This window comes from Lathamus discolor, chromosome 4, assembly GCF_037157495.1.
Source record: "Lathamus discolor isolate bLatDis1 chromosome 4, bLatDis1.hap1, whole genome shotgun sequence".
Classification (NCBI taxonomy): domain Eukaryota; kingdom Metazoa; phylum Chordata; class Aves; order Psittaciformes; family Psittacidae; genus Lathamus; species Lathamus discolor.
In genome coordinates, this window is record NC_088887.1 from 64,923,786 (window position 1) to 64,948,015 (window position 24,230).

At 38.0% G+C, this 24,230-nt stretch overlaps 1 protein-coding gene across 2 annotated transcripts; it reads right to left on the reverse strand.

Annotated features, from left to right (window-relative positions):
• Nucleotides 1-953: 953 nt before the first annotated feature.
• CDC16 (cell division cycle 16) lies at nucleotides 954-23,727 on the reverse strand. 2 transcript variants are annotated; one of them, XM_065677852.1, is made up of 18 exons: nucleotides 23,553-23,727; nucleotides 21,538-21,592; nucleotides 19,925-20,022; nucleotides 19,408-19,446; nucleotides 18,626-18,766; nucleotides 16,611-16,770; nucleotides 15,852-15,946; nucleotides 15,081-15,214; nucleotides 13,255-13,334; nucleotides 10,406-10,455; nucleotides 9,635-9,708; nucleotides 8,691-8,816; nucleotides 7,764-7,916; nucleotides 6,749-6,812; nucleotides 6,384-6,445; nucleotides 4,151-4,286; nucleotides 3,364-3,454; nucleotides 954-2,254 (listed from the first exon to the last, which is right to left on the reverse strand). In XM_065677852.1, exons 1-18 carry the CDS (start codon nucleotides 23,598-23,600, stop codon nucleotides 1,989-1,991), a joined length of 1,872 nt encoding a protein of 623 aa, XP_065533924.1. In that variant the 5' UTR covers nucleotides 23,601-23,727; the 3' UTR covers nucleotides 954-1,988. The 2 variants fall into 2 exon arrangements, with proteins under 2 accessions (XP_065533924.1, XP_065533925.1); XM_065677853.1 differs by lacking the exon at nucleotides 23,553-23,727 and having other exon boundaries at nucleotides 19,925-20,020; nucleotides 21,538-21,576.
• Between the last annotated feature and the right edge of the window lie 503 nt (nucleotides 23,728-24,230).

The window sequence follows — 24,230 nt, forward strand, 5'->3', positions numbered from 1 at the left end:
ACAATGTACACAGCCTACATCAATACAATGAAGTGTCCCTAATCCAGATGGGGATTCGTAAGAGCACTATCAGGAAGAGTCAAAGAATGAAGACATAGTCACAGCAAATAAGTCTGTCAGCACAGCAAGCAAATAAGATGGCAAAAACAGGAAAAAGAGAAATTAGTATTTTGATTCACTAGCAGGTATCTCAGATTGGCTAATGAGATTCCTTGGATAAATGAAGGCCTTCCCACCTAGCAATTTCTTCTAGTGGTCTCTACTAACCTTAGGATTCAGAACCTGGCCACTGAGAACTCAAGGAGCCATGAGACAGATGTAGCAGGATGAAAAGTCGTAGTTTGTATTCTGCAGCTTACGCAAGGCACTATAAAAAAAAAAAAAAAAGAAAAAAATCACTCCGAAGTTTACAGTTTCAGACCATCCTTTGATATCTACTTCATGGCAAAAGCAAAAGTAAACATTGTGTTAAAGTTAAAAGGACCATTCATCAAGAAAGATGGACTGCTGGAAAGTAAGAATGACAGCAAGGATTCAATACAGGTAACTTGTCTTCATCCCTTGTCTCAGTTACATAAAGTGCCATAAAAAGGTATAGGGAATCTTCCATGATCCGCACTAGTATGTCAGGGTTTTTTATACCTTGCCCCAATAAAGTGGATTAAAATTTTATTACAATAACCAAACATTCATGTCATGCTAAAAGTGTAACTGAAAATACATATATATGAAAATACACAAATACACTGTGATACAGTGTAGAAATTACATTTTAGACCAATGATTTTACTTTGATGACTAAAATAATTTTTGTATTTCATGAAAAATCGTTGACTACAGAAAAACTACTAGTTCTTGAGTTCTGAAGTACTTCATACTGAAGCCTGGCCTGCTTCACTTCAGGAAATCTAAACATTAAATGCCGATACTTAACTGGAAGTCACAGAAGAAAATGTTATGACAGCTTGTAGCATTAAGTTTTTAATTATAAGCCCCACAGTCACATAGGTGGAAACAGCAACAAAGGAAATTTACACAGAATACATTCAACATTCATGCTAAGGCAGCAGACAGACCGGTCCTGTTTAGTAGATAGACAAGTCACTGCTGCTGTTTCAGAGGTGTATGTTTTACTTCTTCATTTTTTCAGTGAACCAATGACTTTAAAAATACCACACTTTAGAGGCCTGTAAAAAGAGTGTATGTGTATTACTCAGTTAATCCTTTGACACTGACAAAACAACTGTGTGAAGAGAGGCAGCATGGTCCCTATGGTAGTACACTGTGGCTTACACCTTTCTTATGACACTAATTGTAAGACCAATTGATCTTAATGTTTACACCACTCATGTCTGTGGTGTAGTCAGCTTCCCCAAAAAAGTTTTCAAGTGATCTTTCAGTTATACAATAGGTAAAAAATTGAAATTAATAACTGGGAGAATGTATAACAAAGTACATGCTTTGTCACCAGTTTAATATGCCAAATTAAGAGTGAAATGATGGAAACCCATTGAAATTGCTCGTTAAATGAATACATATTTATGAAGTAGCATGTATAAAACCTCATGGAATTCTGTTTATTTACTGAGAAGGCATTCCACACAGACAGAATGAAAACTCAGAAGCCACAATACTACTATATTAGACTGGCTATTCAATTTAACAACACTGTGAACAGTTCCATGTGAAGTACTATTTTTAAGCCTTCACAGTCTTACTGATGTCAGACAGATCAGTAAACATTTTAAGAAAAAAAAAAAAAGTTAATTTATTTTTTACTTCATCTTGTATGATTAATTTTATAGAAACAGTCCACCACCTATACTTTTTAATCATCGTTAAGGCAAGCATTATTTCTCTGGTTTTAAGTACAGAGTAGTTGAATTCGTAGAAAAATAGTAAATTCTTAAAAGTAGAACACCATAACAAAAACGCTAAAACAAACGTATTATACTTCAACAAAATGAGCTCTCTATTGGCATTTATGGTCATGTGCTATGGTCTGACATTGATGTTTCTAGCATCATGTCACTTTCATTCATTTCAATCTCAAATGTTTCTTCCAGTGGGCGGCTGGTATCTGTACTTTTTCTTTGATGTGATGTCTCTAGTGTTACTATGCCACTTTCATCCAGAGTTTGTCTTTCTATGTCGAATTCTCTGAAATCCCAGGGAGGTGAAATTATGTTCTTTAATGTCTTCATTGTGTGTACATCAAAGTCGTAACATCTTAATTTGTCTTTGATCTCTGTTCCTAGGAAAACAGTCAAACCATTAGTTTATTCTAAATGAGCATTACCAAAAATGTATGCCAAAGAAGCTATCATCCAGAAACTACTGATTTTCTGCTTTCAGACCAACAGGGAGCTCTCACTGCTTAATGACTGAAGTTGATAGAGCTGTTCTGAAGAAATCCAGCAGCCCCCTTTCTGAAAAAAGCACAATGTAAGAGGTACAACTCTGATTCAGATTTCTGTTATGAGAAGTAATTGCCAATTTGCTTCCCCATCCTCTAAGAGGCTTTTTTTGCTGACTTAAGTTGCACACAGCATGGTTTGAATTAACACGTATCACATCTGCACAGTTCATCCAGATGTGTTAACTGACTATATATTGATAATATTGAGGAGAAACATACACTTCCAATTGTGCAAAAAATCTGCAGGAAAAGCAATAGATCACACAGATGGCTTTTACTGGCTTCAGCCACATCAACATGCTGGACAGTACATCAACTGCATTCATTACAGATAAATCACTAAGTTCAGTGAAGCACAAGTAGTTTTTTGGGGGGAGAGAAAGCTTTCAAAAAATATTTCCAACTGTGGCAATACGACATATTACTGTTAGGAAGTGCTTTTTTTTTTTTCTTCCCACATGTAAAGCTGTGTTTTTGGAGGCAGAATAATTTATCCCGTCTCCACAAAGCAGAGTTTTGACACAATGAAAATGTCTTGCCCATATCTCTTTACAGCAGTGTTAGCATTAGTGCTCCAATTTTTAACTCCAAATTTTTATTTCACCAACCCCCCCTTTAGTTTCTAAGCTGCCACAAATCAGTATTTCCTATAAAAGAAACCCATCGCCACCTTCCATGGCAAAGTGCTTCTTTTCTTTATTCTGTTAAGAATTTACTGTCATAGTGCTTACAAAAAAACAGCAGTCAGCTGCAATTGCTGGTAAGTTTTGACTCAATTAGCCATTAAAACCCCAACCAACTAACCAACAAAAAAACCCCAAACAAACAAAAACATACTCTACTTTGTAAGTTAACTAGGTAATGGTAGACAGTCTTTCTTGACTAAAAATACGAGTCCTCTCAAAGGACTTGATGACTTTAAAAGTCACATAAGTGAGACTTACCAATGTAGGCTTCAGAATCACCAATATACATTTCTATGCAATGTCCAAGCATTGTGACTGAAAATGTGTCATCTCTCCTAAGACCAAGGGCCTATTAAAAACACAGTTGAAAGTATTCAGTACCAAATAACACCATTTACATCTTCAGTCCACAATGGTGTTAAGTTTGTTGTCTTGTTGCTCAACAATGCTATCACAGCAGTGTCTTCATTGTACAAGCAAAACATTGCACAAAGAAAGTAATATTATTCTGTGAACTGTCTGCAGCAGTAATCAAGCAAAGCACAAAAACAAAACCAGAAACAAATATAGAATCATAGAATCACAGAATGGTCTGGCTTAGAAAGAACCTTAAAGATCATCTAGTTCAAACCCCCTGCCATGGGCAGGGATACCTTCCACTACACCAAGTTGCTCAAAGCCCTGTCCAGCCTGGCCTTAAACAATTCCATATCCCTGGAAGTGTTCAAGACAAGGTATATATGTGTGTACAGAGAGAGAATAATTTACAAACCATGAAGCATAACATATATTGCACTTTAAAATATCTACTTTAAGGCATAGGTTGGAAGTATTTTAAGTTATTTCAGCTGCATGAGAAGTTTATGCACATAAAACGTATATGACAATTACAATATTCAGTTGATTTGTAACAAAGAACGATCCAAGTACTAAGTTTTCCAAAATGGCCAGCTTTTACTTCATCAATAGAAAACTTCGGATGATTTTTAGAAAAAGTAAGTAACAGAATCTGTCACCAGCACTTTAATTTAAACCCTCTACATACCGTATGAAAATAGTCGATGGCACTCTCAAAATTGCCCATTAGACTGTGTATGTAGCCAATGGCAGAGTAAGTAGAAGCGTTTTGAGGAATTAACACTAGAGCCTGGCGATGGTATTCCAGTGCTTCTTCGTATTTCCTGTTAGGGTTCAATACAGAAGATCTGTTAACAAGCTGCTGGGTGAAAGGTGTCCTTCTAGTACTGTACTGGTATTTTCCTTATCTCACTGGCACATGGCCCTGCAAGAACTTCAAAATCATTGCTTCATACTCTGAACATAACAGAATGCACTAAAGACTTGTGGATATTGACAATTTTCTTCCTCAATATAATTGAGAAATCATTGTTCCCTTATGCAGCAAAACAGCTGCCTACAGCCAGGCCCCATTTGGAGATGATGTTAGGAATCTGATATGGTAAGTTGCTTTAGAGGTTTAATGCAGCTCACTGTAACATTAGCTTTCCTTCTGTAGCTTTCATTTTCCTCCCCCAGGGAGCAGACAAGCAATACAAGACTAAATCAGTTATTCTGCAAAGTGAGAGAAGCTCTCTGGGCAGAAATTTCACAACCTTTGTGCTGCATGCACTGGTACTTTGTCACTTCTATTTTGCTACTCTCTATCAGAAGAAAGGTTTACACATACTCACATTCATTCTTCCCAATACCAGCTACCCTTTCTTTGAAAATTATCCATTAATGAGACTGCTTATTGCATTTGTTATTTTATAAAACAAGCATTAAATGTACATTATGGCATTACTCTGAGAAACTGACACATTTGACAGACACATCCTACTCGTTAAAGGTAGCAATTGTCTATTCAGAAGAAATTTTAATGTCTATAGTTAGACTAAAATTATGCAAACAGCAACACATGAAGTTGTCAGACAGCATTAAGTAACAATTGAGGCAGAAAAATTATGCAACTCTTTGCTTGCAGCACAAACCTTTCACATTATTTGAATGTTATTTACCTGTCCAATTAACTACCACTGTATTTTAATATACTGCTTTCGAATTTCAACCACAGAATACTAGTGAGTAGACATATATCCAGTATGTTTTTTCACATAACAATATCATATATTACAAATACTAATAAATTAGTTACTAAAGAATTTTTTAAGTTCTCAAAGCACATGTACAGCTGCCTGAATTCTGAATTTGCTTGCAATATGCTTTACAATGATGTAGAAATATATTAGGTTGGGTTTCTCAACCTGAACAAATAACACAATGCAAGTTGTCCTAATTGTGATGTAAGCAGTTACCAACTTATTGTGAAAATTAAAAACAAAACAAAAAAAACCCCCAAAAAATCCCCAAAAAAACAAATGAAAGGAATAATAACTGAAACAAGTATTTGAAAAAAACCCAAAACCCTTGCAATTATACTCATGAATAGATTCCAGCAGCACTGCCTTTTGTTTGATCTTGGCAGAAGAGGTAACTATTATACATCCGTATTTCATAATGAAAATGAAGACTAATTGGCAACTCAAACACAAAGCAATTACTACCAAAACATAAGTACAGCTTGTATCTACCATAATCACATTCTCATTAGGAGATTTGAAACAAAAATTACAGTATGTACCAATTTGACAAAACCATGACACTAAGAAGAAAGATGTGGTACTGATTAAATAAAACACTGGCTAAGATCAGATAAAGGTAATTAAGGAGGAAACAGTTCTCTATGTTAAAACTGTTACATCTTGTGCATGCACTTTGCACTTTCCTTTCCTCTTCATTAAATGGAAATATGAAACAGTTCTGTCCTCACAAGTCACACAGTAATACTTTGTTGCTGCGTTTATGTCACTGAGTCTTCTGCTTCAATAAAACCCCCACAAGCACTGATCCAAGCAATTAATCAGCACAAACCCCATTTTCTTTAATTAAATCACTGGACATACTCAAGTGTGTCAGGCCTGGTACAGCAGCCAGTTAGAATTCACACCCATATAAGCATCTAAAAGCTCTATCAAGTAATAACCAATAGTTAAGGAAAGAATTTTACATTAAGTACTTTAAGTTGCATGTAGTAAACGGGATATAAGGGGCAATTAACATATTTATCTTCAGAAGGTGATTTAGGGAATTTTGTTCCTAGAGAGTACTTCCACTCTGCTGTCACGTGGTATGGAATCTTGATACAAATAAGAAGCAGGCCTAGAGAAAACATTTCTGCAGTATTTGAGCTAAATGAAGCTTTAGTACTCTCTGCTTACTTGAGTTTTCTGCAGACATGTCCTAAGTTGTTCAGTAGAGGCTCCCACTTATCCACTGTCACCTGCAAAATAACATAGCAATTCAAGTTACTGCAGCCTCCCAGACTGTAACTGAATGTTATGCTGGATTTATTTTTATTTCATATAGAAACATATTTTTTGCCTTTTCCTGTAGCACTAAAGTGTCATAGTTCTCATCTAAAACCCCAACATACTCCATTACAAATAAATGGTCCAACTTTTAAAGTCAAATTTATATTTTATTGCTTCTATCCTAAAATAAGCATAGCATATTTTGTCACAAGATACTACAAAATTTCCCAGTTTTACACATTCAGGATTGTGAATGTTATTAGGAAAAATACCTCATTTCCGATAGCTTTGATTTTTTCCAGTGCATCAAGAAACCACTTTTCTGCAGTTTTCCAGCTAAGAATTGAGGGGTGGAGGAAAGAAAAGTAAATTAGTGAAGAGTTTTCATTGCTGGCATAAGAAAACTGTATTACAAGAACAGTTCCTTAACATCATTTTGTCGTATGAGTGAAATTAGATGTAAAAAATAATTTATGCTTGAATAGACTGTGCATGTGCTCTAAGTGCTGACAAGTCAAAGTTAAAACTGAGACTGTTCACCAAATACATCTTACATCACTTAGGGTTTTTTTTTCCAGAATATTTCAGGAGATTTGGACTCTTCCTAAATGACAAAACATTTTGCTGTACAAAATTTTATAGCATGTGTCTGCATTGCACACTGGTGTGTGCAGACAGGTGACAGATGCCTTTTCAAGGCATGCAACTACACAATGAAAGGCACACACAAGATAATAATCATAGAATGGGTTGGAAAGGACCTTAAGATCATCTAGTTCCAACCCCCCCGCCATGGGCAGGGACACCTCACACTAGACCAGGCTGCTCAAAGCCCTGTCCAACCTGGATGTGAACACTGCCAGGGATGGGGCAGCCACAGCTTCTCTGGGCAACCTGTGCCAGTGCCTCACCACCCTCACAGTAAAGGACTTCTTCCTAATATCTAATCTAAATCTATCCTCTGTTAAAGCCATTCCCCTTGTCCTGTCACTATGTACCCCTGTAAAAAGTCCCTCTCCAGATTTCTTGTAGGCCTCTTTAGGTATCGGAAGTTACTAGGTACTGGTACTCAATCTCTGCATGTTCCTCAAGCATTAAATTCTTTCGTCATTAAAACTTAAACAACAAATAACAACGTAGAAATCAAAGGTTTAGGGTAAATACCATCTAAACTAGAACCAAAAGAAACTATAGTTCAATGTAAGTACTTTAGCAGATATGTTGGCACACTACACTTCAGGGTAATCCGTATTTAAGATTGTATTAAATAGTATTTTGCGGGCTTACTCTCCATTTTGAAATGCAACCACTCCAACTTCATGCATAACAAAAGGATCTTCAGGTGCAATACTTAAAGCTTGGCTGAAAAACCTTTCAGCTAACTTTGAGTTGTTGGTCAAACCATATTCCAGTCCAATATAGAGCATTGGCAAATGACACCTAAAAAAAATAAAAATCAAAACCAAAACAAAAAAACAAACCACAATAAAACAAACATCCACTTATCAGGAATGGCATCACAAGCTATAAAGAAATGCTGTGTTTGCTTATCTTTATGTACATCCAAGTAAAAGCTGTTTTAAGTGGACTGTTAACCTAAGGTGCAATTCAAAAAACTTTACATCTTTGTTAGTTATTAACTCTGACGAAAAATTTGAACTCCAATACGTAATTGTAACCTGCATCTAGAATCACGTTTTCTCAATACTTAGGTTAGTTCTGAGCATTTTTTCCTAGTTTCCCTCATATATTTAATTTACAAATAGAATATGAAAGAAGTAGTAACTAAAGGGATTACATTTACCATTAACTACAACGAAAACCAGTAGTTTTATATGCAGCATGCCCATGATTAGTCTGCAACTCATTTTACAACCTTCTCCACAGCATGAAACTGCTGTTAAAGATATTAATATACAGCAGTTTATGACCTGGTACGACAAACATGATTCACAAATTTCAGAGAGCTTTCAGGCAGAACACAAGCTGCCTGAATATAAAGCTTTACTTTAGAACTTATAAAAATCACAACAGTAATCACAAATAATGCAGTTAAATGCAGACAAGGAAATTATTTGGGGTTTTTTTCTTCCTTTGTTCTCTACCAGATAACTGTTGCAAATGTATTCCTACTGTTTAAAGGGATATAGATGAATATTCTACACTATTTACAGATTAATTTTTGTATTCCTAAATATGACATTTTTTACATACCCTTTCATAAGCTGTGCAGCTGTGAAGTATGCAGCCATTGCTTGGTCATGCTCGCTCTCAACCGCAAATGAATGTCCATAAGCTATCCATGCAGGCCCGTAGGTTCGCTCAAGTGTAGTAGCTTTGCTAACAACAAGAGCAAGTCACAAGCAAACACATCTGAAATTAAACTTCATCTGCTTCAGGTAACTACTTACATAGCAATGATAGGCCACGTAGTTAGGTATCTATTAAAATAATCCATTATGACCAGTGGCAAACAAAGTTAATTTTAAAAGTTCAAACTACTTAGCACTTGAAAGTATCAAGTATCTTCAAGAATTCGCTGTATTATTTCTGTTGCTGTTCATAGACAGCAGGAATTATTTGATAGTACCGAACATAATAATATAATAGGTGAATTAGCAAGTTACAAAAAGCATTTCTAGCTATACATTTCAAAATAAACATATTCTATCACATAGATGTAAATATATAAATATCAAATCAGAAGACCTACAAGGAAAGCGTTGGACTGACTGACCAACTAGCCCAAGGCTGCTTGTGCAGAGAAGGAATGACAGCCAAATGTCAGAATTTTCTAATTCTTCCCTTTAAGACCTGAAGCTGGGAGACCACCTGAGTATCCTTAAGCTAAAAACTGAGACTTTATTACCCAGCTGTAGTTAGCTTGGCAGCATGAGCAAATGCAGGGACTACACCTGCCCATAACAGGAATGTGGCTGCCAAAAGAGATTCCACGTAAGTATGTCATTTTAAAAGACAGATGAGATCTAAATTACTGTAACAAGAAAAGGGTATCAACAGAGGGACTATTTTAGTAGTAATCAATTTATTGAGGTTACCATTTATTTTACGAGTTTTCAATCAATGGTGAACCTTAAATATTTATTTAGCAAGTGAGCAACAGATTCGCTAAGGAAAAACAGAAAAAAAAAATTTACCTGAGATATCTTCTGGCGTGTTCATTTTTGTGGCCAACCATGAGGTAGTAGCATCCTACTGCAAACCATGACACCTGTGCATTAAAATCAAAATAGAATATTAGTAGACATATCACACTGATTTTAGTGAAATATCGCCATAAGTGACACAAAACAGAGAAACAGAATATAATAAGAAAACTTAGAAACTTTTCACTGAAATCACAGCCAGCTCTTTGAATTATTTATTACAGACAAGCTAAAACTGTTGGCATGTGCATCTCTAACCAGGTTTGTTCAGCCTCATGAAGAGAGCCCTAAGTGGAAAGCTTACTGCTGTCTTCAATTATCTAATGGTAGGGAACACAGACAGCAGAGGCAGACTCTCCTCTGAGGTGCAGTGATAGAATATGAGGCAATGCGTACAAGTTGCAAAACTGAGAATTCAGAGTGAGTAAAAGGAAAATAATTTTCAATGTGAAGGTGATTAAACAGTGGAAAAGGTTGCCCAGGGAGCCACAGACATTTACAGAATTCTGTGGCATTTGTTATATATTATTCAGAGTGAGTACTTCACATTGAGTATGTTTTACATGTACTTTGTTTTAAAGAACGAACCTTGGTATAAGAAAATTTCAATGCACAGAAAATAAAAGGAGTAAACCCTTTTTACTAGCTCCACCCACAAACAGATTTTGAATTTTGTTGCTCAGACTGACTGTTGCATTACAACTTTTATCCGCTTTCACCTATAAAAAAGCTACCTGGCAGCAAAGGCTTAGAACAACTTACAGGATTATTTGGGTACAAATCCACCAGTTTGTGAGAAAGATAGAAAAGCTCTACATAATGGGAAGAAAAGAGAAAAGGAAATTAAAATGTGCTAAAACATTAAGATATTCCAAGCCCTTTAGCTTTGTATGTAAAATCTCTAGACCATTTAATGTTATTAATACAAAAGTGAACAAAAGTGTTTTCTGTTGCATGGTAATGCTTCAAGCTGCTTCAGTTAACTAAAACCAAATAAACCAACCGCATTAAGTCTTTACAGCACATACATAAGCAGCTATACATCCCACCCCTTTAAGAATTCCACAACAGCTTAGGTCATGTGTATATATAAAAATAAATGCATGCAGTATTACTATTGAATATATCTCGTCAAGACAAAACAGTATTGAAGTTCCTACATTCAAAAGGTATAACATACTGGCTAGATCAATTTCAAAGTAGAATCCTGTATATTAATATGCTGAATATAGGACAAAAGCAAATAAGTTGTTATATTGTTTGGAATAATTCTCCATGAATACTTTTCTAATTAAAATAATAACTCTAGTTATTACAATAACTTACTACAGATTTTTGTATTAACAGCAGAAGCAATCAGATACAGGATTACAATTCTGGTGCCTATGCAATTTCATAAGAAACAGCATTATGGGACAGTCTTACTTTAGTCCCTGGGAAGGTTATAGAGTGAATCCTCCCAGGGGCTACCACAAGACAAATGAAGCACACAACTGGGAAAAGCCAGCGCAGATCAACAGAAGCAATCGTGCTTGACAAACGTGACAGCCTTCTATGACAAAGTAACCTGCTCAGTTGATGCACAGCAAGTGGTGGACATTGTCTACCTGGATTTCTCCAAGGCTTTCGATGCAGTTCCCCACAGCCTCTGCCTAGAAGCTGTTATGTGTCACAGTCTTGACAAGGAGTCTGTGTGGGAGGTGAGGAACTGACTCATCTGCTGCAACCAGAGGGCGGTGGTAAATAGCTCCTTTTCAAACTACTAACTAGTGGGGTTCTCCAGGGATCGGTATTGGGCCCAAAACTGTTCAGTGTCTTCACTGAACTGCATGATGGGATCAATCATACCCTGATGAAGTTTGCCAATGATACCAAACTGAGTGGGGAAGTGGACGCTTCGGAAGGGAGAGTCATCCTGCAGGAAGACTTGCATAGGCTGGAAAAGCGGGCTAACAAGAACCTTATGAAGTTCAACAAGAATAAATGTAACATCTTGTACCTACGTAAACACAATCCAGGAGTGCAGCACAGGCTGGGATCTACCCAGCTAGCAAGAAGCTCTGTGAAAGGGACCTCAGTGTTCTGGTGGACAGCAAGCTCAATATTAATGAACAGTGTGTTCCTGCTGCAAAGAAAGCCAATGGGAAGCTGGGTTCCATCAACAAGGGCTTCATCAGCAGAGATAAAGATGTCATTGTCCCAGCCAGCGCTTGTCAGGCCACACCTGGAATACTGTGTTCAGTTTTGGTCCCCACTATGCAAAAAAAGATGCGGACAAGCTGGAGAGGGTCCAGAGAAAGGCTAAAAACATGACCAAAGGCTGAGAGAACTGCGTTTTTTTACAGTGGGAACAATCGGCCATCGGAATAATCCCCCAGGAAAGTGGTAGATTTCCCAACACTGGACGCTTTTGAGATTTGTCTGGACAGGGTGGTGGGACGTCTTGTCTACACTGTGCTCTTGCCGAGAAAGGCTGAACCCGATGATCATTGGGGTCCCTTCCAACCTGGCATTCTATGATTCTATGATAAAATTTCCATTTCTTCAGAGTACAGTGCTCTTAAATTGATGAGCTTGTCATGGAGTACTTTGCATAAATTCTTGGCTTCAGAAAAAATCAAACATGAAAACTGGCTTACAAAATACCAACTTATTTACAAGATGATTCTCAAGGCAGACTTGGAAGAAAAAAAATCAGTACTGGCCACATTTTCAGATGTAGTTAACTGTAACTGAAAAGTACATTTGCCAAACATTGAGAAGTACTAGTACACCTAATGACCTATTTGTGTACATACAATGTACCATCCTTTGAAATATTGTAAATCATATGAGCTCCTTTACTCTATTTTCCAATTGGTTTTAAAGACATTCAAGCTCCTCACATGATTTGGATGATTTTATGCATTCTGAAGTGAGAAAAAGCTATGCCAGCTGCAAGTAAGCTACTCTTGTAATTCCAACAAAGGCGCTGCATGATTATTAACTTCTTTGAACTAAAAAGAGGCCTTCAGAACAAGAATCTAGAATTTTTTCTAATATGGAATAGGCATATCTAACTAAGCATACACACTGATAAAAAGGTCCTTCTAGTTTAAATTAATATATTTTATTGTTGAGAAGAAAAAGTACACCTAGGTACTTTATAAAGATCACCGCAAACCAGAAATCAAACATCAAAAATTCTCTGTTGCTCACAGAAGCTGTGGCTGCTCCATCCCTGGCAGTGTTCAAAGCTAGGCTGGACGGGGCTTTGAGCAACCTGGTCTAGTGGAAGGTGTCCCTCCCCATGGCAGGGGGCTGGGTCCCTTCCAATCCAAACCATTCTACGATAGGAAGCAGTGTAGCTCACTAATTGTCTGGCTACATAGCCCAGTCGTTAAACGACAGCAACGCTCAATTAAAGGCTCTGCACTACTGCTCCCCTCAACCAGCTCTGAAAGTCCTTTCTTTTCCAGGTACTCCTGTTCTCCTGAAACTGCAGGAAGGAGTTAAAATACATGCAATTTTTAAAATGGTATCTAAGGGGGTTTCTTGCAATCCTTAATTATTTTTTAAAATTGAAGAATTACAATCTTCTTTTGACCCATATTAAATGTTATGTTTCTTACCATTTGCTTTGTTAAGCTCCACAAGTGTCCCTATATGCACAGGTAAACAATTTGCATGGAAAGGATCTTTTTCCATTACTCTAAAAAAAACCCAAACAAATGAACAAAAACAAATTAAAAAATCTGCAATGCACATTTCCAAAATTTTAATGTGTTATAAGCAAACTGCTTTTATAGTATGTAATTTTCCAGTTAACTACCACTTCAGACACTGCGAAACCATTTGCGACTAGAAAGTAACTATTAACAGCATAATAAAAGCTATCTTAAGACCAGGAAAATAACTATTAATATAGCTTAACAAAAGAGAGTAACAGAATTCTCTGGCAAGCTGAATATACAATCAGAAAACCAGAATACGATGCACATTTGTTTGCAGGTCACTTCAAATTTAACCAGCAAATAGTGATAAACAACAGTTCTGTTCATCTTTTCCATGCATTTGACAGAAACTTTCAAGCAGTAGTCCTCAACTTTCTGAGCTTAACATTAAGCAGTATGCCTTAGGAAATGTATTTTAGCTCAGTTCTAATTTTTTATTTCCTGTGGCATTTAGAAATGGAAGACAGGCTCACAGACAAGACTGTATGCAGGACATGGCATGTAGGCATGTGCCCTTCCTGTAAGCATTTGGTGAACTAAGCAGAAAAAAACGGATGTCTTGAACTCTCAAAGAATCTCTTAAATCAGAGGTAGAACATCATGACTCTATTCTCTGAGAAGTACACCCTGGAATAGTTAAAAGTTTAGTTGACATTTTTAAATAGTTCAAAGTACTTCAAATGAAAAGTATAAAAGAACATATGAACAAGTATATTAAAACTTCCTTGAAGGGAGTCTGAAACTTTGAAGTTATATGGATTTCTCAAGACTCTCATTTCCAAGCTCTGGCTTCTGGGATAGCCTTCTCGAGGAGATACTTACTCTTGCCACTTTCTGCTAGATAGGATGTGGCATTTAAGTTTCAGAAACAAAGATGCAATAGTATAATTTTATTTACTTAATTGGAGTAATTTATTTCAACAGGATCACGATTTTACTCTGATGCTTAAATCCACCCTAGCAGTCATCATTGCCTACAGCCTTCCCAAAAATCTTGCCTGTACTGGTCTCCTTGGGATATTCTACATAGTCATGACTTGTTTCAACTAAGAAAAAGGTGTACTATTAAAAACAAAAGCAACCCAAACCCCTTCTATTTTACTACACTAATATTCTGAGACTATGCATTACATAAACAAAAATACAGTTTTCTTTAAAAGGTAGTTGCCAGCCCAGCAGGAAAAATAGCTCCACAACCATATGCTCAGATTTACAGTAGTTGAGAAGCAATCCATGTTGTTGTTCTCACCCATCTGGCAACTAAGCAGCAGTGTACACCTGGACTACTTAACAACTGAGACACAAAACTTGGCATATTAAATTGAACTTTTTTATTAAAATTAACTATTTTATTAAAATTATCACTTTTAATCAGCCAAAGAAATTGTGCTTCCTAACTAACCAACTGATCCAAACCTGTTCACTCTCAAGGCCAAAGAAGAAGCAGGTAGAGAGTACACAGAACTGAAGGAACATGAGTAAGGATAGATGAAGTGAAGCACACTGCTGACTCACTGGAGTTTTAGTTTGGATACTGTTACATACCACAAAAACAATTATGTGTCTTGCCACACACAAACTATACATTTTAACTACCTGAAACTTTCTTTCAAATTGCAATGTATATCAGTGCACTGAACAACAATATTCACTGTAAATCCAGGCCTAACTATTATATTTTACCATATGAGAAAAAAACCCTTGAAGTTGCTTTGTATACTTACACTGAAGTAAGCTTGTAACACATTTTGAAGTCACAGTTATAATAATGTCTTTCAGCTAAGGATACTACCACATCCAGGTTTTCCTGAAGACCATCTACTGATTCAGGAATCAGTGTTTCACTGGGTTTATTATACTGAAAGACAAAAGAAACAACATGTGAAACAACCACCAATCTAAAAATCATAAGGTATATAAGTACTAATATTCGTAGTTCTAGAAGAATATTTGAGAAGTATTAAGCTTCTTAAAATTCTTAGTTTTAAACTGAAAGTCCATAAAACATACATTGTGCAAAATGCTTCTTTATAATGTACTTGAAAGCTCATTTAGAACATGAAAGATGCTTGCCAGTGTCAGTAGTGTAAGTGTAGGCTGTAGAAATGAATACTGAGCAATTTACAGCTGACTCTCAGTGCTCTCATTATCTTTGGAAAAAGGTAGTCTTGAATAATGTTGGTATATCCTAGCATTTTCAGGTATCTGACACATTGACTACATTATTGATATTCTTTTTCCTCACTTAGAAGTTTTTCAAGAAATAAAGCTAAAAATCAGAATTTCAAGTGGTCACCACACCAGAAAGTAAGTACACTAAACTGTTATACTACCCCCATAAAGTGACATCTACTGCGTCATAAATTTTGAAGTAACCAAAACTACAAAGCCCTTATTTATTCCAATGTTTACAATAAACTGAATCCTAGAAAATTTACACCTGAAGTCAAGACTTCCAATCAACTCTCCAGCTTTTCAGTCAGTTTGGAGTTTACCTTTTTCAATTTATTTTCAAATAAAAAGTGAAGCAATTCTTGTTCTTCTTCTGTACACTGTCTACTAAGAGGTAGAGACTCAAGAAGCTCTTTTTCTATGGGAATTAAAAAAGACATTTAAGTGAACATATTACAGAAAAAATTGCAAGATCCAACATTTTAAGGACTTAGGAAATGCAAAAAATTTTGATGCTCATCCTGAATCAAGAAAGATTACAGTACAGATACATTAAACCACATAATGCTAGTAATTATGGAAATAAATTATTTAATTCTTAGTTTTTCCTTCTACACTTTTATGTTAAATTTAATTAAGATGGCTCTAACACACCACTATTTTCAATTTACTCTACATGTCAAATTTTATCACTTGGAATGCTATATTAACCACTGCCTCCTACAACTAAGCAAACACCAGTAGGGTTTTGTGATTTCAAAGCCTCTGAAACTGAGAACACAGGAAGAATGTTTAGGCTGAGCAGAGAGCATAGCAGCTTCCAGAGCTAACAAACAGGACAGCTGGGTTACTTTGTTTCTTTAAATTTTTAGCGCTGCAAGACTGGAAAATACAGTTCAAATGTAAATTTGAGTGGCTTATAATTTTAATTCATTTAATAAATTTTCTATTAATTTTACTGAATATTCTATGCATTCTAAAGCCTGTTCCTTATAGTATTGCTTTAATTTTTATCCAGGAAAATGTCATATTGAGAAATCAGCTAAATTTTACTTGTATTTGAAAAATACTGCTATCCAGACCTTCTTGTGCCGTCAGCATATGGTGCGATGTTAAAAGATCAAATGCTTCAAAGCAGTAAACATCAAGCTTCAAGGCCTCTTTGTAGCTGTATGTTGCTAGGGTTCTGTTATCCAAAGCGTCATAGATCTTCCCTCGCAAAAGGCATATAGAGCTCTTGATCTGGTGGAAAAGCAGGGCTGGAGGTCAAAGACTGAATCAATGTTTGTAATTTGGTTTTGAGCACAAATCAAATGGGCTCCCTGAAAACTCAAAAGCATTTTATGTATGGCAGAAACTGGTTTTCTAGTGCTGTCTGTAAATAAAATATTGTCCTTATCATTTCAGAAAAGTCAAATGAATGCTCTGTCACGTTATCTACTGCCAAACAAATACATGCTTGAAATAAATAGGAGGATAGATATTTTCTACTTCTGGCATCCAGCTCTCTGATATTGAATTGTAAGCTAATTAGAATAAATTCTCTTCATACTCAGTATAGGGAAATAGTCACTTCCAAAGGTGATTCACTTTGTTGACTGTGAAACCACGTATTTGACGCAAGAATGACTGCAGTACAGATGAGTAAGGCCAAATGGACTCAATTACTTTGAGCAGAAAAATATATCCTTCTTTTCAATCCAAGACATAGATGCTCTAAGAAATAAAAGTAGTGAAAGATCATTACTACCATAGTTAAGTTTGTGCTATGATGTCTAATAATTATGATCTTTCAAAACTCCCTAGATGAGTGTTCAATTCAGTTAGCAGACCACAGAAGTGACTTGGAGAAAGTTAACACATCAGGTATCTGTATCATTAGACTACCTAGACAGACCAGCTCCTTCAGGAACTCACACATCAGAAACAGGATAGCTGCATTAATGACTAATCAGCCCCAGGGGGCTGCTGAAGTAATATTGTTACCAGCTCAGAGAGCAGTCATTCCTACTCTGGAGTCAGTGTCTGTGCAGACTAATCAAATAAAGATTGAAAAAGCCACAGTCCTAAAGAGATCTAAAATTTCTTGTAGCAGCACCCACTTGAGCAGTTTTCTCCTTTGGCAAACCAAACCCATCCTCACATTAGTGAACTACATTATCACAAGCATTTGTGAAGGTAAGGGCTGATGAAGCTGGGTTTTTTGGCTGGGTTATTTTGCAGTCAAAACAGATTCCCAGATTAGTTCAATAATCAGCCACCCAAACACCTGGGCCAGAGTACCAAGAATGAAAAGCCAAAACTGAAGACTTCTTCCTGCAGCTGTAGCTTAAATGTTCACATTAAGGTGCACCACAATAACTGTTTAATCCACTTCTCCCTTCAGCCCATTAATACCAGCACTCAAAAATCAGTTCACATGGATGATTTAACCCATTTTGCTACTTCAGTCTTACAGCTAAAAGGGCATCTGTCAATCACCTTCACTATAGTTTCAGCTAATAAACTTCAGTTCATAACTCCAAAGACTCTTCACATACTCTTCAGCCTGTACATGGTACCAATCCCTTTTAACTGTGTGCCTATGGAGAATTTTTTCATCAAGCTTCAAAAACCTCAACTTCATGTCTTGTAATTTTCAAGCGCAATCAAAAAATGTCCCACTGAGAACAACACTTGTGTGATTAAGGAAATATTTAATTAAAAATAACTGGAGGAGAAGAAAATTTGCTTTATCGCTCAGAACCTGCAGCCCAGTTGAAAGAAACCTTAGTTTACATTATCAAGTGTGAAACTGCAGCATACCGCTTAAAGACTCTTAAAACCACTGCTAGATCATGAACTTCCTGCAAAGCGTCTGCAAATAATTTAGGGGAAATTGTTGAAAAGCACTCTTCATCTCTGCAAACCAAGCTTTTTACATATGGGCAAGCTACCACATGACTTCTGGCTGAAAAGAGAACAATACAGCATTTTTAAAAAATATGTTACCCAAAAAAGAAAGCTCAAACAGAGTTTCAGATTCATGCAGCTGTAAAATCACTTTCTGACTTCATGCATTTTGTTTCTCAGTGATTTGTTTAAAACTGTCACTTACAGAGGACTGTGACATCTCCCAGTCTGTGGTAGAGTCTCTCAATCCACTTTCATCCTTCAAATACTTTTCAAAAAGCCGTTTGTTGATTGGCTCTTCCATATCAAGAATATCCAGGGCCTGTTGATGTTCTTTTGCAGCATACTAGCCAAACACGTGCATGGAAAAAAACAAGGTTGGGATTTGAAACACCTGTACATAAAGCACCAATAGTCACAGTGTCACATTTCAAAGACACAGATGATAACAACCAGTGCTCATCAGCAGTTTTTTCATGCATGCATATTCTTATTTGGACGTGTCATTTCACAACTGCAGTCAACTATTTTACTAGTCATTTATAATACACAGAAAGTAATAAAATCAACATTAAAATTAACACCTACATTCTGCATTCTGCAACTACAGAAGCAGACAGACTTCTAAAAATAGTTTATACAATCACCTTATTCTACAAGCAGCACATTGTTCTATTTAAAATATCCATATTTAATCTACAATTCAAGACATAACACAAAAATGGTTCATGGTCTTTCCCCACAAAATATTAGGGGAGTATTTTCTTTCCTGGAAAAAAAGTCAGTTGGATTTTTTCAGAACAGTACTACAATGGGCAGTTTAGTGACCATACTGAAGGTCTAAGAATGAAATTCTGTCACAAAATTTAAACCTGCTATTCCAATGAACACAGATATCTACGTTGCCTGTCAGGTACCTAATCTTCCCAAGATGCATCTTTTATTTAGCTAGATTTGTTTCCAGTAGTGGTTAAAATGTGTACTCACATGACACCTAGCTGCAAGGTAGCGACACGCTTCATATAACTGAAAGAGAAGTTTTATATGTATTAGTTATAAAGAACGTGTTTACTTACACTGCTAAATTCCATTCTGCTCTCTCCTTTTTCAGTTTTATGGCTTCTTCATCCCTTTCACCTCCAAAAATATTTCCTGATCAAAACAACTAAGTCTGTAACACTTACTATTAAACTCTCAAAGGTCACTTCCTTCAGTCTTGCCTTCACCACTCATGAGCAGAGCTGAAACACAATTTAAACAACTACACCTGAAGTGACACTCCACCTTCTTATACCTGCTGCAGTTACATCCTTGGACCCCATCTCTTTCCTTTGACCCAGTCTGGGGACAACAGTTTCAATCTGGCCAATTGAACACTGGGCTGTACTTGTTTTTAAATTACTCTTCCCATAAATATTCTCTGATAGTGAATAAGTCACTGTACTTAGCAAAAGAGGTTTAAAAGTGGAATAAGAGTAATACGTCGTTGACTGAAATAGCTTACCTTATCCAGCTTACGCGATCGAAGGGCATGTGCTGCCCTATGATACTGAGCTGTCAGGTAAAGACATTGGGCCAACCAGTAGATATCTTGTGGCTCCTCTAAAATAAAAGAACAAATTATAAATCTTTAAACATACAGAATATTCACTTTTGCTTCGTTGGCGTCCTGCGTTCAGCAGCAGCAGTAATTTTTCTCCTTTATAGCTGGTGCAGCACTCTGTTTTGACTTTTGGCCTGGGAACAGAGCTGATAACATCGATGCTTTAGTCTGACCAAGGGCTTTCTGAGCCTCATGCTCTGCCAGGGAGGAGGGAAAGCCGGGAGGAAGCAGAGACAGGACACCTGACCCAAGCTAGCCAAAGAGGTATTCCATACCACAGCACGTCATGCCCAGGGAGGTAACGGAGAGTTACCCGGAAGGGCGAAGGCACTGCAAGGTTGGAATAGGCATCGGTGGGTGCTCAGTCAGGTGGGGTTGGGCGAGTTATTGGTCGGCTGGTGCTGAGGTGTTGTATTCTCTTCCCTTGTTATTTCCTTTATCATTATTATTATTGGTGGTAGCAGTAGTGGTTTGTGTTATACCTTAGTTACTGGGCTGTTCTTATCTCAACCCATGGGAGTTGCATTCTTTTGGATTCTCCTCTCTGTCCCTCCAAGAGTAGGGGGAGGGCAAGAAAAAGGGGGGGGAGTGAGAGAGAGACTGTGTGATTTATGGCTGACTGGGTTTAAACCATGACAACTAGGAAAGTATTTGTCCCCTATTCTAGCATCCTATTGAGTTACAAAGTTTGGGGTTTTTTTTGGGGTGTGTGTGTGTGTATATATATATATGTCTGTATGGACACTGTATAATATCTATCAGTGAGAGATTAAAATGAAAAAGTAATTAGATTTTAACTTTAAAGAAATGGGATAGTGAGTGTACTGGACAGTGAATACAAAGAACCTCATACTAGAGGTTTGTCATGGGAAGGAGACAACAGTGATACAGATGTAAAAAAAAGCAGCAGTTGTGGGTTAGCCTGCCCTTGGACACAGGGCAATAAAAACCAACCCAGAATTGTCTCTCAAAAATATCAGTAAGAACTTAACAACAACAAAATTGAAAGCATTAGACTTTTGCAGCTTGAAGTTATGATTGCAGAAGCACAGCTTAGTACTCTCTTTCTTTAATGGCAACTAAAGCTTTTGTGGAATTGAGCACCTAAAATCACTTAAAGAACTATAAATGCACCAGTAGGCAGTAGGCAGACATAGGCTACTGTCATCAACTCACTCTGTAAACCTGCATTCTATTTGTCATCCAGAGCAACAGTCAATCCTGTAGGAAACCACCATTGTCACTTGTAGTTCTGGGGATTTTTTGTTTGTTTCTTAAGGCAGGCAAACCTTAAGGTTTGACCAAACATTAATGTTAACACAAAAGTTCAAAAGGGAAGGAAGACTGGCCCTGTTCTATTGGGAAAAATGGCATTCCAAGGATCACAGAAAAACACTCACACAGAAAAGACTCAAAACTTCAACATTTAGCCAAACAGCTTTAAAAAAAAACACCAGAAAAGAACACTCTCAGAAAGAAGTTAATCAAAATCAATGTAAAAAGCAACTACTTACCATGAGACAGTGAAGCTACTTTGTCTGCCCAAAACAGGGCACTTTGATACTGCTGCTGTAAAAGCATGATAGAAATAATTAGTATTTATTTGGGGTTAGCTTTCCTGGATTCTACTGAAATACACTGTATAAAATTCACATTTATGTTATGCATGTAGTCTCTAATGAACTGCAATTCACATTTGAGATCTTCGGAAGTTAAAAAAATAATTTAAGGTGGGATTGTTTATTTTAAATAAAATGCAGATACCTTTGGCCAAAAGGTATGTGCTGCATACGTATGGCAACAGATCGTAAGTATGGCAACAATCTGCAATCACTGAAAAAGTAGCAAGAATCTTCCCCTTCGAGATAAAATAAATGGCACATTGTTTAAAAAAAGAGAATACTATATGTAAAAAAGGACACATAAATTATTCAAGGAAACTTCAGCAGCACCATCTCTAATTAAGATATATTCATTCGCCAGTCAAGATGCTTTCACATCACACAAATCATAGTTCCTGTATGAATTTCCCCTTACTCTTGGATACACAATTTCACTGGGAACTCTGCAGTTCAGGAGAAGTGGGTGAAACAGAGAAGACTGATGGCTACTGGAGATCCTACAGAAGCAGAGTTTGCAGGTATATCCCACTAACTCAGCTAAGGTTGCCATCCAATTCGGGGTGCTAGGCAAAACCTCATAGAATTGGCCGGATTAATTCTCTGAGAAGATTGGCAAGGGGCTTCTGTTGTTCTTTTTTATCCCTTTTATGGGGCATAAGGTGCTCCCCAGGAGCTGCTGGACATTTAACAGATACCTTGCAACTGCAAGGACCTGCAACAATAGAAAAGCCTCGATCACTTCTGCTCTTTCTTCACAACATTACAGTTGTGGAGTTTGCTTACAATCTTAGAGACTTTTTATGCTTTTGGAGTAGCAGTTTGGCAGCCTTTCCAAAACGCACAGTGATGGTATGCCAGTACTCACAAAACATTATGCTCCATGACCTAAGTGGTCTCTTTTATCCTGTGTTCCTACATTCCCTAGTGATGCAAATTAAGAGCAAATTTGCCAAGAGAATAGTTTAATCTGCACTCCCCCCCCAAAAAGAAGAAATCCACAAAAATCCCCAAACAAACTGAGGTTTGAATACCCCTGTCACGGCAAGAGAACAGCACAGTCCAGGCCTACAAGGCACTATATGACTTCTGTTGAGTAGTTTTACAGTACTGTAAATGGACTATATTTACATCACATAAAGCAGCAGTCCCATGTTCCTCCTGATGCCCCTTCCCCAGAACTGCACAAGTGCCTATACAGCTGCCTCACACAGCAGCTTGCTGAAGCAGCTTAATGCAAACGAATACAGAAAACAGAACAGTAAAATACACCAAATTCACTTAGGTCCCCAATCAATCTTTCTGTCAGACTTGCTGGCCACGCACACAGATGTCTGTGCTAACTGAAGAGAAGGATTTCTCTCACTAGAGATAATAGTACCAAGTCTCTGAACTAGAAACAGAGCAGCGTAGCTTCATGCTATACCTAATCTAATTTATTAATGCGTATTTCCGGTTGTGTTTTTGTTTGTTTGCCCCGCAGCAACATAAATGCTGAATCCATCAGAAAATGAAAACAAGCCTGCCCTTCTAATAGCAGTCTGCAGCTTCGCAGGGCACCTCCACGTACGATGGATAGCTATAATGGCCAGGTGAGCATGGCCGAACCTGCACAGCCCGCGAGGGAGGGATCCCGCAAAGCGGCCCTACAGCCTTCATAGCGGGTTTTCCTCTTCCTGCGAACGAGGAAGTTGCCTTGGACCACACACACGCACCCCCGCTGGAATATGCCGCCCGCTCCAGCCCCCAGCCGCTCCCGGCCCCGTTCCCTCCCTGCCAGGGGCATTACTTCAAACTTACCCCCCCTCCGCGGCTACAGAGCCAGCATCTTGCTTATCCCTCCCCGCGGGCGCCTCGGGGAACGCCGGCGGGCCAGCCACCCCTTCCCCAGCATCTCCTGCTCGCCTCACCTGGTCGATGTACTGCCGCACCCGCTTCCTCAGCCGCTCCAGGTTCATCCTCCCGCAGGCGCTGGGGGAAGCCGAGCTGGGGCAGCCCAGCCGCCGAGCCCGCCGCACCGCAAGCCGCCCTGCCTCCCGCCTGGCGAGGCGTCCTGCCCGCCGGTACCACGCTCAAACCCGCCCCCCGTCCTTCCCTTCCTTTTTCCCTTCGCTCCCTCCCAGAAACAGCGCCCTGAGCGCATCGTTCCGGCAGCGCGCCCCTTCCCCCACCGCCACCCCCGAAACTTCACTCCGAGACGTTTCTCTGCAGCCCACCCCACGGTGAAGTTCTTATGGGGCCCTTCACCGCAGTTCTGAGGAGAAGGGTTGTCTCTTTGTCTCTACAAGTGCCCCTATAGACCGCCCTGCCGTGAGACTTCCCCCTTCACCTACTGTGGCCTTGAGGTGGAAATACTCCCTCGAGACTTTGCAGCGATGGCAGATGGCGTGTCAGGAGGTTTTCTATGAGTCTTTCACTGTCCAGTCATTTTTGGTATCCCACAAGTTAGGGAATCATTATCCACTAGGATACTGCTGGAAAAAATGCCAGCTTTTACTACCGAGAAACAGATGATGTGAGCCATTAAAATGCCTGATTTGAAATAGTTTGGATGTTGGACGATACATCTTGGAGCAGGTATGCCTGTT